This window comes from Lissotriton vulgaris, chromosome 7 (assembly GCF_964263255.1).
Source record: "Lissotriton vulgaris chromosome 7, aLisVul1.2, whole genome shotgun sequence".
NCBI lineage: Eukaryota > Metazoa > Chordata > Amphibia > Caudata > Salamandridae > Lissotriton > Lissotriton vulgaris.
Genome location: NC_141695.1, coordinates 1,381,771,036 through 1,381,786,695, shown reverse-complemented (window position 1 = coordinate 1,381,786,695; position 15,660 = coordinate 1,381,771,036). Strand labels below are relative to the sequence as shown.

The 15,660-nt window shown below is 44.6% G+C and overlaps 1 protein-coding gene across 1 annotated transcript in view; it reads left to right on the top strand.

Moving 5' to 3' along the window:
• The window catches only part of KCTD13 (potassium channel tetramerization domain containing 13), a 257,873-nt gene extending 249,603 nt beyond the window's left edge, over positions 1–8,270 (top strand). The window contains exon 7 of the mRNA XM_086932104.1: positions 5,430–8,270. Within this exon, the coding sequence (XP_086788230.1) occupies positions 5,430–5,660 (231 nt within the window). The 3' untranslated portion in view covers positions 5,661–8,270. The remainder of the gene's footprint in view (positions 1–5,429) is intronic.
• Positions 8,271–15,660: the final 7,390 nt, after the last annotated feature.

Here is a 15,660-nt window from a genome sequence, read left to right as displayed (position 1 = left end):
CCATTCTGCATTGCCATTCGACAGCGGGTAAGCCGCAAACCTGCAGAAATAGAGCGCATTCCACAAGATCGGTGGCTTCTTCGACAGCTGTCTTCGCGGGAGTGCACTTCAGAGACATTTGCAGGGCTGCGACTTGGAGCAGCGGGCACACCTTTACAAAGCATTACTGCTTGGAATCCTTGACTCGGGAGGACACGGCTGTGGGCCAGGCAGTACTGAGGAACCTCTTCCACTAATTCCTTTCTATCCCACCTTCCTTTTTTCGGCACATTTTGTGTCCTCATATAATGTTGGCTATTGCAATGTATGTTGATGCCACAAAATGTGTTTTTATTGCTGACTGCTTGCTACTCTGATACAAAAGCATGGGAATCTATGAAAGTTCCAATACTGGGGCAAGAAAACAAGTTACTTACCTGTAACTTTGGTTCCCCAGTATTGGTAACTTTCATAGATTCCCATGCGCCCACCCACCTCCCAGAGGAAAGCTCAGCCTTCAGCAGATATGGTGACTGTTACACAACGGCTACGAAAATCTGAGGTTCCTATACAAGTGTTCTATGGGGTGAGGCTCTTCTGATTGGCTGATGCTTAGTTTGGTCTATTTTACAAAAAGAGGCGGATATGCTACAAAAGGGAATCAGGCCTAGGCCTTTTTCTTTCTTTTTTGTACCTACTGCTATGTTATTTTGTTACCGAGACTCCCATTCCGACGATGGGGAATGATACAAAAGCATGGGAATCTATAAAAGTTACCAATACTGGGGAACCAAAGTTACAGGTAAGTAACTTGTTTTCGCCACCTTAATGATAGTGCACCACAAAGTACGTTGCCTAATGCATTTCATGGCCCTCACACAGCTACCTCCTTACTGCTGATCATCTACAAGCCTTTGGTGGGTAGGTTTATGGTCTTATTCCCTTGATTGCATTTTGATTGTAGACTCTCACCAATTGTGAACCAAGTGCATCCTTATTCCATCTGTGAACCAAATATTCCAGGATGACTGAGAACACTAGAACATAACTATCTTAGGTACTTGATATGTGCTTTCTGTCTTTGTAATTTGATTATTAGTAACTGATGCTACCAAGGTTTACTTTTTATCTGATCTCTATCTGTACTTTCATGTGAACTCTGTTTCCTGGCCAACTATTTCGAAGGTGGTGGCGTCTGGCTTCATTCTGTGAGTGTTTTCCAGGCTTCTATGCTATTTTGTAAACACCTCTGATTGGAGCCATACCCCTTTACCCAACTTAGTTGAAGTAGTGCTCTTGTAGGAAAGTATTATAACACTCCAACTGACGTTGAGTTTTTTTCATCAAATCTGCTGTTGTGCCTTCACTCCCACAGATGCCTTTACTCTACCATAGTGTTTGGCTTTGTCTGTTGCCCTAGGGTCCCGGGGGATTCCACTTAGACTTTATAGAGTTCAAAGTAGCATTTCAAATCCTGGGTAAGATATTGCTGGCATTGTGCATCAGTTAGGTGCCATGCATTTAATACCACTTTGGGGGCACTACTCTGTTAGGGGTTCTTGATTTAGAGGATTATTGAAGGGTGTTTGTATGTACCCTCGGTAAGTATATTTATTCTCCTTCATACCTGGTATATTTGCAACAGGTAAAAAGAGGTAGTCTATTCTGGACGTAGATGCATGGGCAGCTGATCTTTGCATGTACTGTCGATCTCAGATATTGCAAAGCCTCAGTGAATTCACTCAGTCTGCTACGATTCCTCTTCCTTTGTTGCCTGCGAACTTGCTACATAATTATTTACAACTACTTTGTTGTGTTGTATTAAAAATACTTATAAAGTGCACATACACCAAACAGTTTCATGCGCTATTTATGCATTTACACTTTGACATATTTGAGTTACAGACTCAGAAACAACGCAACTGTCACATTTATTTTCCGTCCTTACCAGCATCGTTTATATTAGTGAGTGACAGATCCCTCAACTTGCCTGGTATCGTCAATTAGTTTTCCAACCCAACGACTACCATATTCCATGACACATGTTTACCTTCTCGTCTCTACAAGAGATCCTGATGCAGGTCTCCTCTGCCACTGATAATTCTAGGGTGTCCCTTGCTCACCAGTCTATAAACAATCCCCAAATACCAGCATTCCCATAGCGACTCCCCATTTCACAAGCAGGAAATGCGGATCTCACTTTGAAGCTCTGTTTTTATGTTTACGTGATTGATTTGTTTGAAGCCGGAGCCAAGAACATAGCCGGTGTTGGCCCAAACAGGCCTTGTAACAAGAGTATGAGATGCTGAAGGAGAATCAGACTCCATGCTTAAAAAAATCTCGGTTTTAAGATTGGTATTGGATTATTGAGTTTGGTAGCTACTCAGATCATTGTCATTGAAGATAATGAGGATATGTGTGTGAATTCCTTCATGGAATTAATTCTGACTAAGTGTTGTGAATATGAGCTCAAGTGAGGGACCAAACTGATATTGTTGCATGTTCTTTAAGTAATCTGGTCTATGCTAAGCCTGAATAACCCATAACATGTGAGATTTCTGTGACTCTCACCTGGTGTTCTGCTCCTCCTCCTGGAATTGGAGGTCGCTCTAGATCCTTTTGGAAGATGGTGATCCATGATATTTCCTATGAAGTTTTTTTAAGGAAAAGCAGGAACCGGTTCCAGCGATTCCTCACTACAATTTTTGTCTGCCAAAAGTAATTTATTACTTTTTTAATTCAGTCCTTGTCATTGAGTCACTTAACAGCTGCGTCTTCAATATAGACCCTGAAGTTGACCTAGACCTGTGGCGATATGTGCTCCATGAGTCTGAGTGGGTTTCTCTGTCAAGGATGCCTCAGCCACTAACACATTGTAGTTGAGTTTCTGGACCATGAGCTTCAGGATCAGATTGGTTGCAGCAATGCCACTGCTTGTTTGACTGATGACTCTTGGTATCAGAATGCATCTTAGCAAAGTCTAGTGAGGTGGCGGAAACTGATATCAATGTTGCTGAGAGGGTACCCTAATCGATCCTAAAAAGATTGCTTTTCTTTGAAGGCATTCTGGAGCTTTTCCCCAAAATGGTCAGCTTGATCTGAATGCAGTTTCACTTTGTGCCACTGAGCCTCCTTGAATTAGGCTTTTTTACATGGGCACTTGACAATGGTCAGAGAGGCCGTAGACAGCCTGATCATCTTTTCTTGATGTTTCTCACCACAAGATAGGCATTTTTTTATACAGTGGTGTCCGAGAGCTGCTGAGGTGAAAAAATGATTCTGGAATTAAATTATATCTTCACTTAAAGGTTTCCAAGACTAATCTGACACGAGTTAGTGTTCAAGTATACAAAGCTGCACACCGTTTCACTGGAGCAAGCTATACCTGGCTGATTAGCCCTAACTAGGGTGTACCTTGTCCTGGGTTGCTTGTGTTCCAGTTTGGTTAGGACCTGGCTTGGCAGTTCGTACTGGACTGTTCACATTGGAGCAGGGTCAAGACTGGTTTGCATCTGGCCATGTCCAAACTGAGGTGGCATGGTGTGCAAAATAACAATTGACTGGGATACAGCCGGCGTAATTACCAGTGGCTGAGATCAATTCAAGCAATCCTTACATCACTATTTTGTATCGCAGTTGATGATGGTAAACCCCACACTTCCCGAAGTTTTAAATTTATACGTGCTCCCCCTGGCAGAGCTAGTGCAGGCACGTGGCATTGTACTTGCGTCATATGCTGACGATACACAGCTAATATTAACCCTTACCCCAGAAACAAGGCCGACAACCTTTCAATTAAATTCAAGCCTCCGGCAGACCAAAGACTGGATGCCAGACAGTAGTCTTAAGTTCAGTGGTGGAAACACGGAGGTGGTTGTTGGTAATAACCTCTCAGGGTGGAACGTGGCTGGAATACCTTGGAGAGTGCCCACAACCCTACCAGGCAGTAAAAAGTCTAGATTTTTGGTTGGACAACAAACTGTTAATGGGGATCTCAATCCCCGAAATTACCAGTGACATTCTTTGGACTGTCGGGAACTCTAAGGACAGTCTTTTAATGGCTCCCGCCAACATTAAGGGAACTGGTCATACAGGGATTGATTAACTTTTGTCTTGACTATAAAAACTCCCTCTTCTTGGGAAGTCCTAAGTATGTTATAAGACGACTGCAGGTCGGCCAGAATGCTGCTGCACGAACTCTTCATAGACTTTCAAAGCACAATTCAGATTCCCCAGCCTTAGCTGCCCTTCACTGGCTTCTGGTGCAAAAATTGATCTATTCCGTTACCTTTTCCGTGTTTTGCATGATGGGCCAAGCACAGAAAAGGTATTTTCCTCATTTGTTAACTATTTATTTCCTACATTCCTATGAGGCCTTTACGGTCTGGAAACCTAAAGTTGCTGACAGTACCCAAGATCAAAGGCGAGATGTGGTGGATGCCTCTTTGCCTATCTTGTCCCCAATTTATGGAATGATTTCTCTGCCAACCTTGGATTGGATCAACCAGAAACCACCTCCAGAAAACTCTTGAAGACACATTATCTAACTTCAGTCTTGTCATATCCTGTAAATACTTCGAGGAAACAAGCAGGTGTCTATCTCTGCGCTGGGAGGCCCGAACGCTCTGCAAAAACTAGATCTTAATGAGCCGGGCAAAAATATCATAATTTCCAAAATCGTTAATGGAAAACATACTGCAGTCAAAGGTCAATCCCTTGTTAACTCTTGGCAATCTGTATATCTTAATGATAGTGACAATGTTTTCTCAGGTTTTGCTGATCTGCTTTTATTGCATTCCTTTTCGGAAATGAGAGTTAGAGAATAGCTTAGACATTGCTTTTTTTTAACTAGTTTAAACCCATTTGGTTTACAAGAAGTGTTACATACAGGCATTTAATAATGATTTGGAAAGCTGTATTTCCCTACAGAAAGGCTTTAAGGTATTGCACATGTCAGGTTAGTAGTTATGACTATTAAGGAATAATCATTGAAGAACTGGTAACAATAGTAAATATTGCAAAACGTGTTCATCTTCCAGAAAATAAAAATGTATATTTTGATCAATGTTAGGAATCTACAGACTGTGATAAAACAGTTAAAGAAATAAACGTGTGCCTTTTTTGAACAGTAGATTGACATAATTGTAGGTTTTTAAGTTGTATAGCGAGTCAAGCTTATTATGTGAGTGGCTTGTGAGCATGCAACTAACATCCATCCACTGAGCAGATGTACAAAAATGACTTGTAATCCAAAATTGGAGTGAGAACGGTTGATTAGGGTCAAATGTGGCCGTCACGATGACTAATAAAAAAGCATAGCTTTGTAGCTGTTGTTTGAGCAACATCTGCCACTGCACTGTCCCAGCTCAGAATTGGTTTCAGCTGTCTTCTGAGATATTGCACATGCACACTTCATCGTCTCCCTTTTTTCTTTTGCTCCCCTGCTACAGGTGGAGTTTCCCGAAGCACGCATCTTTGAGGAGACTCTGAACATCCTGATCTACGAGACACCCCGAGTGCCAGACAAGGCACTTCTGGAGGCTACAGGGGGAGGTGGTGGCGCAGCACACTGCACTGATGATGATGATGGTCGGGAGCGTAGAGTGCGGCGGATCCACGTGCGTCGACATATGATGCACGATGACCTCCCCCATGGGCAGCAGATGGTGTTTAAGGACTGAGGGGTAGCGTCTCCCTCCCTTTATCTCCGCCTTGGTCCAAAATCTTACCGGCTGAGCCTCATAAGAACTTTTATTGTAAATATTATACTTTGGTATCGATGGGAATTGAAGAGGAGAGGGTCCAACAGGGATCAAAATCGCATCTGAGGCTGAATGAGGTTGCAAGGTGCACTATTTTGTATATCCCAGAGGTTGACTAAATATGTAAGTGGTTATAATAGAATTAATATGCTCTTTTTTGTACAGTGCTTGCTGACAGTGCAATGCCTTCATGGCGTTGTGCTGAACTCATTGGTACTTTGTAAAATCACTGTTTCTTTAGAAGAACATTAAGTCCTCTTCCAGAAATCCTCGTCTTCCCTTTGGCCTTTTCCCCTCTTCGGCCCTGTGGGTGCTTTGAACATCTTGGCCACAATGGGTTATAGTTCCCCCAAGAGAAATTGACATATTGGTACACGAAGTGACCAACCAGCGTTGCACTTGGGAGGGAACCTGAAGCTAGTTGTTGGTAGAGGACTATGTCCCTTTGAAGGACTAAGGAATAACTTCAGGTTCCCCTCCATTAGGATGTCCAGGACCATCTACTTCTCATGCCAACTTAGTCGTCCTGCCCCATAATGGAGGCTCAGTGGCCTTGTGTCTGAAGAAAAGTGCCAGTTTGGTTGGTAAGCCAGTTTGGCACTAGCCTCTGCCTCCAAGCGGACCATGTAGTAAGCTCAATCCGCTACTTACTTTTAAGGTTAGTTTTAGAATTCTGTTTAAGAGCGTGTTTAGATGATTTAGGATTTTAATGTGCACAGCCATTCATAGCAGTGGACACTGGTGTGGTTTTTGGAGATCCTGCCACAGTGTAACCAGGTTACAGCAACTGAGGTTTATCCAAGAACTGAATGCAAAATGCTGAAGCCCTGCACTATCTCGTGAGGGAGGCGTAAACTTCCCCTTGCAGATTTACTAAGGCCAAGGGCTGATCATGGATCCTTGGGTGTGTGCATCATGGAACCGCCCTAATCGTTTTACCGTTCAGAGGATAACAGTGTTTCTAGGGCATTATTGAAGGGTCCGGCCATAGCGTGGACATCTCCACTCAGTAAATTTGAGTAGCTGGCTCTCAGTTGAGGGGGTCTTGGCGCCCTTGTGAGAGGGATCGCCCTGTCCAAGTAATACGCAGCAAAAAAAATGTGTTCATACTTTTTAATATTAATTGTATTGTGATTTTAATTGTGCTGTAAAAACTTTATTTTTTCAAGTCCCTGAGGGGAACGCACAAACGCTGCCCCTGACGTGCAGGGTTGGCGATCTCTGCACTGCTGGCCAGGCCGAGACTGCTTTCCTGCTGATCATGGGTGCCAAACATGGTTTACAGTCTGGTTGTGTGCGTGCAAGGTTGCACAAGCGAGAGTGACAGTGTGGGTGATTCTAAGAAGAAGCAATTCTGCATGGTGCACAAGCTCCCTCTGTATAGGTGCTCTAAGCAAGGAATGGTATAATAGTGCAGCTGCAAGAGAGCTGAGATAGAATAGTCTCAAAACTATGTCCGATTGCCACAAAGAGGTGTGACTGGAAGAAGGTTTTTTCATGCACGAATTGCCTGCATTTTTGGTTGTTATGGTTGTGTCTCCCTTTCAGGTGCTCATGGTATTTTTCTGGTACGTTTTCATTTTTAATTCTTACCGTAGATTCTGTTTTTAAAAATATATATGTATACATACCCTTTGGTGCAATTGTTTAAAGATTTACACCAGGTTCTAAGGCTTCCATAACACCAGGAATGCCATTTGTAAAAGTGCCTGGCAACATTCTGTGGATGTATTTGTGTTTGATTCGTGTGTTTGAGAGTACTTGGGTCGTTTGCATATGAAGCAGTGTTCCTCTGTGTGTTTGCTCATGTGTCTGCCTGTGGCTCTGTGCTATTGAGTGACTGCGTGACAGTTTGTGTCTTACTTTCTGATTATTGCTCTGTTTGATTGAACTCTTGATTGCATTTCCTTCGGAGTTTTGGTGTCCCTATGGCTGACAGTAGCGGTCACACTACTCTGGTGGTGTCTACTAGTGCCTGACGGTGGCTCTTAATTTTTTGCTTGGTTGGTTTTCTGTCTGTCCTGTCTGGCTAATTGAAAATTTTTGGCTGCATTCCTCCCTAAGGTAGCTATGCATGTGTGCGTTTTTCTTTTAAGATTGTATGCTTTGTGATTGTCTTTGTGCCTCTTTTTCCTATAGGTGGGTGAGAGCGTCCATCTGCATCTTTTTCTGCCTGTCTTTTGTCATTCTGCATATTGGTGAGTCTAGTTGTGTTTGGGTCAGGTCTCTCTTTATTCCTTTCCTCATTTGAGTTTGTTTGCATTTGTGTGCCTGTACATGTGTATTTGGAGAGATGACACAATCTCCTACAGGAATTAGTTCGAATTTCTTGTTATTAAATACAGTTTCGGATGCAATGTTGAGTTGTTTAGGGTTTTTTTCATCTGATCCTTTGTGTTGCTGGCAAGGTTCAACACAATCCCCATGATTTAATTTATTTTTAACAAATGTTTTCTATTAAATTATTGTATTAATAAATAATGCAACAACTTTTGTGCAAACGCGGAGATAATAAAATCAGTTATTTAATGTCAGTGGTACGTGTCACTTATTCTATATCCGGTACCACAGGGAGGAGCATTGCCTAGGGGACTCCCCTACCTCCTCCTAACAATACGCTAATCCCATCCTATTCTAGAGGGAACAGGTTTGGGGTGGCGCAGAGATTGACTATGGATCCAGTCTTTGAGAAGGCTGGATGGTTCATACTTCGGGTATTGTAATGAAGAGAACAAAAATTAGTGGAGTTATTGTCAATCACAGTCAATGGTAATTTTTCACACTCACAAGTACGTCCATCGTTTATTCGCTTGCCATGTCACCTCAGACCGGAATCTGCCATTTTTTGAAATAGTCAAAACCGTACTGGAATGATGCCAGTATTAATATTTAAATAAATATTTCAACAAGATAGACGTTAGCCCCCAGCTTATTATTTTTGGAATAAGGGAAACCCAGGATGCTCATTGGAGTGGGTTAGAACAACGTCTTTTATTCTATCTGATCCTATTGGCAAGAACTTTAATTTGCAAATATTAGACTGAACCTACTACCCCATTCGTGAATAAATGGATTTCTGGGATTGTTGTCTTTCTTCGGACGTAGACAAGAAAACTAAGGAGTAATTATGGGAGGAATTTTGGGGATGTCCTGAGATATGGCGAAGAAACTAAGTCTGATGATTACAAAACAAATGACTAACTCCCCCCACCCTTTTTAGGAGAGGATAATGGAGCTTTGCTTCGGGTTTCAGATGAAGAATGAATACGGACAAGGGCTAGAGTGAGTAGTACCTGTACAACCCTAAGGATGGAGTAGTTATACTGTGGGGAATGAAGTAAAAAAAAAAGAAGCTCTATGAGTTTAATCAACCACTTCAGCCAGGAAAAGGACACGAGAAATCAGCTCATGACAACTGTGGGTGCTGTATGTTGCAGAGTTTTCAGAAGATACTCCTAGTGCACAGGTCCGTCCCAATGGGACTATAAATGTTATCCATTTCTACATCTTTTCTTTCACAAAATTGATTTCAATATATGTTATTTATAGAACTCAACATGGTTTCTTTATGTATATTTAATCACAATTATTTTGCTTTCCATCTACATTTCTGAACCAGGTGTCTCTTAGTTAGAGAGTTTATTAATCAGCTGTGTAACGTTAGTCCAACTCTTGTATTGCACACATTCAAATGCGTTTTCAGGGAGCCCTTCATCAGTGGTCCTTGGTTTATCCTTATTTGCAGATTGTACTTTAAAAGTGAAGCTAAATAAACCCACCATTAGAGGCTTATCCTATCACAATAGATCGACTCTAATATGATTGATCAGCTGCACCATAATTCTTATAAAATATTTGCAGTAGTCTGCCATCCAATGTCTGTAGGATCATTAGGTTTGGGGTTGTCTGGTACATTGTCGGTATCAAGGATGTTATCTTCCCCTGTTGTGAATGCCGAGATAAAGTACCCTAGGGATGCAGGTCAAATCACTGAACTGCTCTGGCACATGGGTTGAAGATACTAAATGGCTCTATCCTGGCTGACCAGCCCCTCATCCCGCTTTTAAAACAGAAGCATATACTACTAATATCAACACTTTTTGTGGATGATATAACAAAGTCGCATATGATTGATATGAAGGTTGTCCCTAGGATGGACAGGGACCATGAAGCACTTAGTGCCCAATTTCATGCGAGTCTCTTCTTGAAACATGGTTTGCCGACTTAATACTATTATTGATGAAGCCATGTCATGTAGCAACAGAAGGAGAGTCCAGAGGGCATCTGTAGCAGAAAATCCCTTTATCTAGTTCCAAATGCGTAAGTTGTTTGTGGACACACTGGCCCCGCTTGAGTATGCTGCTAACAGTTCGAATTATTTTTTGAACTTCCACTGTGAACTGATGGAGTAGTTGAAAAACGTATTCACAAAGGAAGCAAAGGGGACCACTATCCACAAATTCTCCCGGGCTGATACTACCAAGGATGTAGATTCCCAAAACAGCGCTCCTAGAAGCATTAAAAAAAAGAATTGTATGAAGATTAGTGAAGCAAGAAGAGGATATTAGGCAATTTTGAATAAGGCCAAAAGGTGTTGGGAGACAGCTCAGTGGGGAGAACTTACTGACTCCCTCCTAAATAGGAACAAGAAAACCTTTTGGAATTTAATAGCGTTTGGGACTCTGCCACCAGCAAATGACTTTGAAGCGGCTGTAATACCGAATAAACAGGTTACCCACTTTTTAGACTTGTATAGCAAATGGCCAAATGACCCTCTGCATTTGACTGGTGACTCTGCAATAGCCTATACACACGATGAACCTGTGAATGAGCATGGCTTCCCCCTAGAGTTTGGCTTAGGTTAAACTGTTCCGGCTTTGCACATAAATAAGAGGGAGAAAGCCCCCGGCCCAGATGGCATTCCTGGAGACCTATATTTGTCTTAACCCGAAATCTGGTTCTCCTATTGGACTACCCTGAATAACGCAGTCATTAGAGATGGGGATATTAAGCCATCTTAGCAGGTTGCCATCATTATACCTATCTTCAAAATGGGGAATCGGGATCTTTTGCAGACATGTACTATCGAGACTTCTGTTATGGATGACGGACTACCACATCCTCTGAGATAGTCAATCAAGTTTTAGATGCAAAGTCAGTACCCTGGATCAGGTCTTCCCCTCCAGGATGAAATGCTGAAAATATGTCACCCCAAGGCAGGACCATTTATATGTTGCCTACATGGATCTGAGGGCTGCTTTTGATCTGGTGACCAGGGACATCCTACGGAGGGTAATAGAAAAATATGGTATACCCAATGATTTTATGAATTCTGAGACTTTAACACAGGTGTAGAATCTGGGTGGGGAATTGACCAAGAGGATACCTATTACCTGAGGGGTTAACACAAGGGATGTATGCTCGCCCTCACATTATTCAGCTTATGCATTAATGGAGCAGATGAGTGGTTGGCAAACCACAATCAGGACACGGCTAAATCTGCAGAAATCAGCCTACCAATTTTTATATTTGGAGATCTACTCTTACTCTCCAGAACCCCACAGGGCCTTTAATCCCTTATAGGTCCTTTTACTCTGGTAGGGCCATAGAGATATATCTCTCAAAGTCTAAGTTTATGGTGCTGAACCCTCATCGATCCTTGGTAGAGGGTCACTCCTGGAGCGGGTGAAAAGCTTTGATTATCTGTCTTGGATTTCCCAGATATGGAAAAGAAGAGCCATCCTGTCACTAAGGGGCGGCAGCCATGGTAAGAAAGTATAGGGCAACGGAGCGTGGCTAAGACACCAATCATGGCGGATGTGTGAGCTCGGAGCTCCGTCCCAGCCCACAAGAAATCCTGTTTTTACTACGGCATCCACCACTTAGAGTTACTAAAAATTACCCTCATTGCAGCGTGGGATGGGGGGGGGGGGGCGCAGTTATCCATACTTGCCCAGGAACACTCTGATGAGTAAAGTCTGGGAGGAAGAACGAGGCGGCCGGCGTAAGACTCATTCGGCCTGGGCCCTGCCTGTGGCTTACAAGGAGCACAGAATGCATACTCCACCCTACTGCGCCTCCAGCTCCTGCATGAAAGGCATAACCAAGGCCTGCTGAACCCGAGGCGGTGAGGCCCAGCGTGAAGCCCTGCAGGCAAGGCAGAGAGGCAACTCGTTGGGGTGGGGCCGTCCGGCTTATCACACACAGAAACAGCCCAGCAGCTGTGACGCAGACGGCAAGGCCTGTTGGAGCCGCGGAAAGAGACGATAGTGAACATCAATTGACCCCGTAACAGCAGAGGCCTGGCAGTGCCGGTACATGTAAATGAACGCTGATGGCGCTCCTGGTGAGGCTGAACAGAAAAACTGGTGACTGCACTGAGTTGGCCGGGAGGTCCTGGTCATAGACCAGCCAAGAAACGACCAATTGAGGCACTGGGGCTCTGAGACTATCGATTGGCTTCGCGCACTGCCCCAGGCTTGGCGTGTAACACCGGGGCAGAAATAGTACTGGGAATGCACTTCGGCAGCCACGTGACCTGGCTGAAAAGGGACTGGAGTGGTGGGGGTGCACCCTAGTAGTAGGCCGTCAACGGCACCTCCCAATGAGGAGCTTGGCCCATACATGCTGAGAAAACTGTGCCTGGGATGGAAAGCAGGGGCCCTGGGAGAAACGTGAAGAGACACGCTGATAGTGAATCGCTGAGATCCCCAAAGTGAAAGATCGGACTGCCCTCCTTACCCCTAGCACCTGAATCATTGCTTGTAGACCTTGCAATGGTGGTAGGGACACAGGGCCACAGCATTATCTACGGAATACCCCCAAGGGACTGGCCCTACCCCCTGCATGGATCACTAGACTGCCTGAAGCTACTCATGACACGGTACGGTGAGGGCTGAGAACGGGGAGACAGTGAGGTGCACCGTTGGGTCCTGACAATGAGTAGGGTGGTGATATCAGAGCCCTAGTTCCACCGATGTCTCACTAAGTGGCCCTTACCGGTATCAGACAATTAGTACAAGCTCGTGCGGCCCCAGACAACATTACACAGTGGAGGAGCAGGGCCAAGATCCGAACTTCTTGAGAAGATGCCCCCCGCCCCAGCCTGGTTTCCCAGAGATTTGAGCTGGAAGCAGCACAACCAGCTCAATGCCTCTGGCATAAGCAATGATTCGAGTTCAGGCAGCCCCATAGAAAGGGCATTTAAATCCTCTATTCTACCTTGAGAGACTTTTACTGGAGGCTAATAACTGAGCTCACCGAGCTCTCCCTCAGTCCCTGCCAAACCACACTAGTTGAGCATACAGGAAGGCAAGCTAAAGGGAGCAGGACCCTCCTCTCCATCTCTACTTTTGCTGCACTGCCTCTGAGAGAGGAGAAGCCTACAGCTCCAGATTGTGGCTATGATGCCTAAACTGAAGCAGAAAGCTGGCAACACCCAGCCTGCCACCAGAGAGCCTTCCCCTGCACCACAGGTGACGGGGGAGGCGAGAACACCGAAGTAGATGATTCTCTACACTCGCACTTAGAGTGCTGGTGGCCATCGTCGACACCAAAGCAGCCTTGCAGCAGGACATTGGGGCGGTCTCCATGGGGGTCTCCTACAGGCTGAACACCACAAACTCACTGACCGAGTACAGGAAGTGGAGACTGCTATCTCTGAGCTGCAACCAGTGCAAAAAAAACACACCTCTCGGCTAGAGGAGCTCTACTCCAGAGTAACAATCCTTGAGTGTAGAGCTGAAGACACTGAGGGCTGCAGTCCTAGAAATAACATCAAAATTATAGGAGTACCAGAAAATGCAGAAGGGTCAAATACAGTGGAATACGTGGAAAAATGTCTGCATTCTCTGTGGCTCCAGAACACCTCTCCCAATTCTTCGCTCTCAAGAGGGCACACGGAGAACTGGCTCACTCACCGGCTCCGGGAAGACCTCCCCGCCCGGTGATTGCCAAACTCCACCTTTACAGGGATTGAGGCGCGATACTGCAACATTCTTGAATGCATGGCTCTTGGGTAAAGTGCTAATGTTCCTTGATGTCACAGCTAAGGTTCAGGCACACATGTCTTTATTGGAAGCTAAAAGAGCCCTCTGGGAAGCAGGAATACAGTACTCTTTATTATTCCCTGCTAGGCTTAAAATTATCATTGATGGGGATACATATTTCTGTGACTCCAAATGAAATCAGGTCATAGTTGGAGGCATACAATATGGGCACATCACTGCTCAGAGAAAACAGAGTGCAAGATCAGTGCAATAGCCAGGCAGAAAGCAACTGGGGCAGCTCCGGAGAAATCAAAAATACTAAAAACCTACTGCTTCGCAAACCAAACAGAACAGGCAAGTGGCACTACAGGCGGTGGTGCCCATTGTTTCGCCCCGCGGCCAAGATCAAGACTCTGGAGCATCAGCCAGAACTAGTTGTGCAACTTCAGAGTCTAGAGACTCGCTAGGAAGTAACCCCCTCTGCAAAAACTCACTCCCAAGATCGGCGGATAACATTGTGTAAATCAGCAGAATCTAAAGTAATACCTGAACCAGAGTACAGACAGATGACACCACGACAATCTAGAATGGGGAGGATGTGACATATGGGAATGAACATGGGGGCTCCATAGACCAGGGGTGTGAGTAGTCCATTGAGAACTGCTGCTTTTAAGAAGCACATAAGTTTGGTCCGGGACGAGGCCCACCTTCTCCATCTACACGTTTATTCCCCCCTCCCACCCCACCAGAGTGCTCTGCCTGATGGACCAGAGGCAGCGTTCTACTTTACATATTGTTTTGTTTACAGGTTTGGGCGATAAGTGGTTGCGCTGTTGCCCTTGGGTAAGGAAGTTGGAGTTCTATACGTACAATTGAGCACTTAGGAGTCCAGATGTAGCCCCACCCTGACATGGCAGATTGGACAAGACACCAGAAACAAATGGCAACCCCAAACGATAATATTAAAGTAATAAAGGTCTTATCTTGGAATGTTAGAGGCATTCCCCAGCCAAATGCCCCAATATATACAAATGACCTTAAGCGTAGAGGAGCACAGATAGTTATTCTCCAGGAACCCCACCTAACGCTAGAAGAAGGGCAGCGTCTCTGCAGACGGTGGAGAGTGCAACTGTTTGCAACAACATACTCCGAGTACTCCAAAGGGCGTTGGTGTGGATAAGACTGGGGACCCATATTGACACAACACAAACTCTAGTAGACCCTGAGGGCCAATATGTGCTCTTAGGCAAAGAGGTAACGATGGGCAGTATCTACGCTCCTAACCAGGACCAACCTCAATTGGTGGGAATGACTGCATAAGACGTATTGCTGGGGGGTGACTACAATTGCGTAGCAGACATAAATATTGACAGATCTACTCCACCACTGCATGGCACAACAGCCAATACAAATGAAAAAGCGCTCCGAGACTGGATGAGATATTGGGGGTTAGTTAACATCTGGTGGCTGCAACATGAGCAGAACAAAGATTTCTTATTTAACTCCCCACTGTAGTGCTTACACACTAAACTGGACTTGTTCCTCTGCTCGACTCATTTAAGCCCGCTAATTACAGATAGACCATACCTATTTCTCTTGTCTTGTCTTGTCCTTCTCGCCTGCCCCCGAATTAGCGGCCATCCCAGTCTGGCGACTGTACGCAGCCATGATAGAAGATAACTGATTCCAGCAGACATTAAACACCTCCATTACTGAACATTTCCAAACGAACCAAGGCACTGCTAGCTGCTCCCTAATCGAATGTGATGCTTTTAAAACCGTCATTAAGGGCCATTGTATGGGATGGACAGTAGGGGCTAGAAGAGAGATAGTAAGGGAGCTACGGAAATATGAAAATGAGCTCCATGCTCTAGAAACTAGGCTTGGGGCACAAAACGATACTCAAAAACAGCTTTCCACTCAGGCTCACT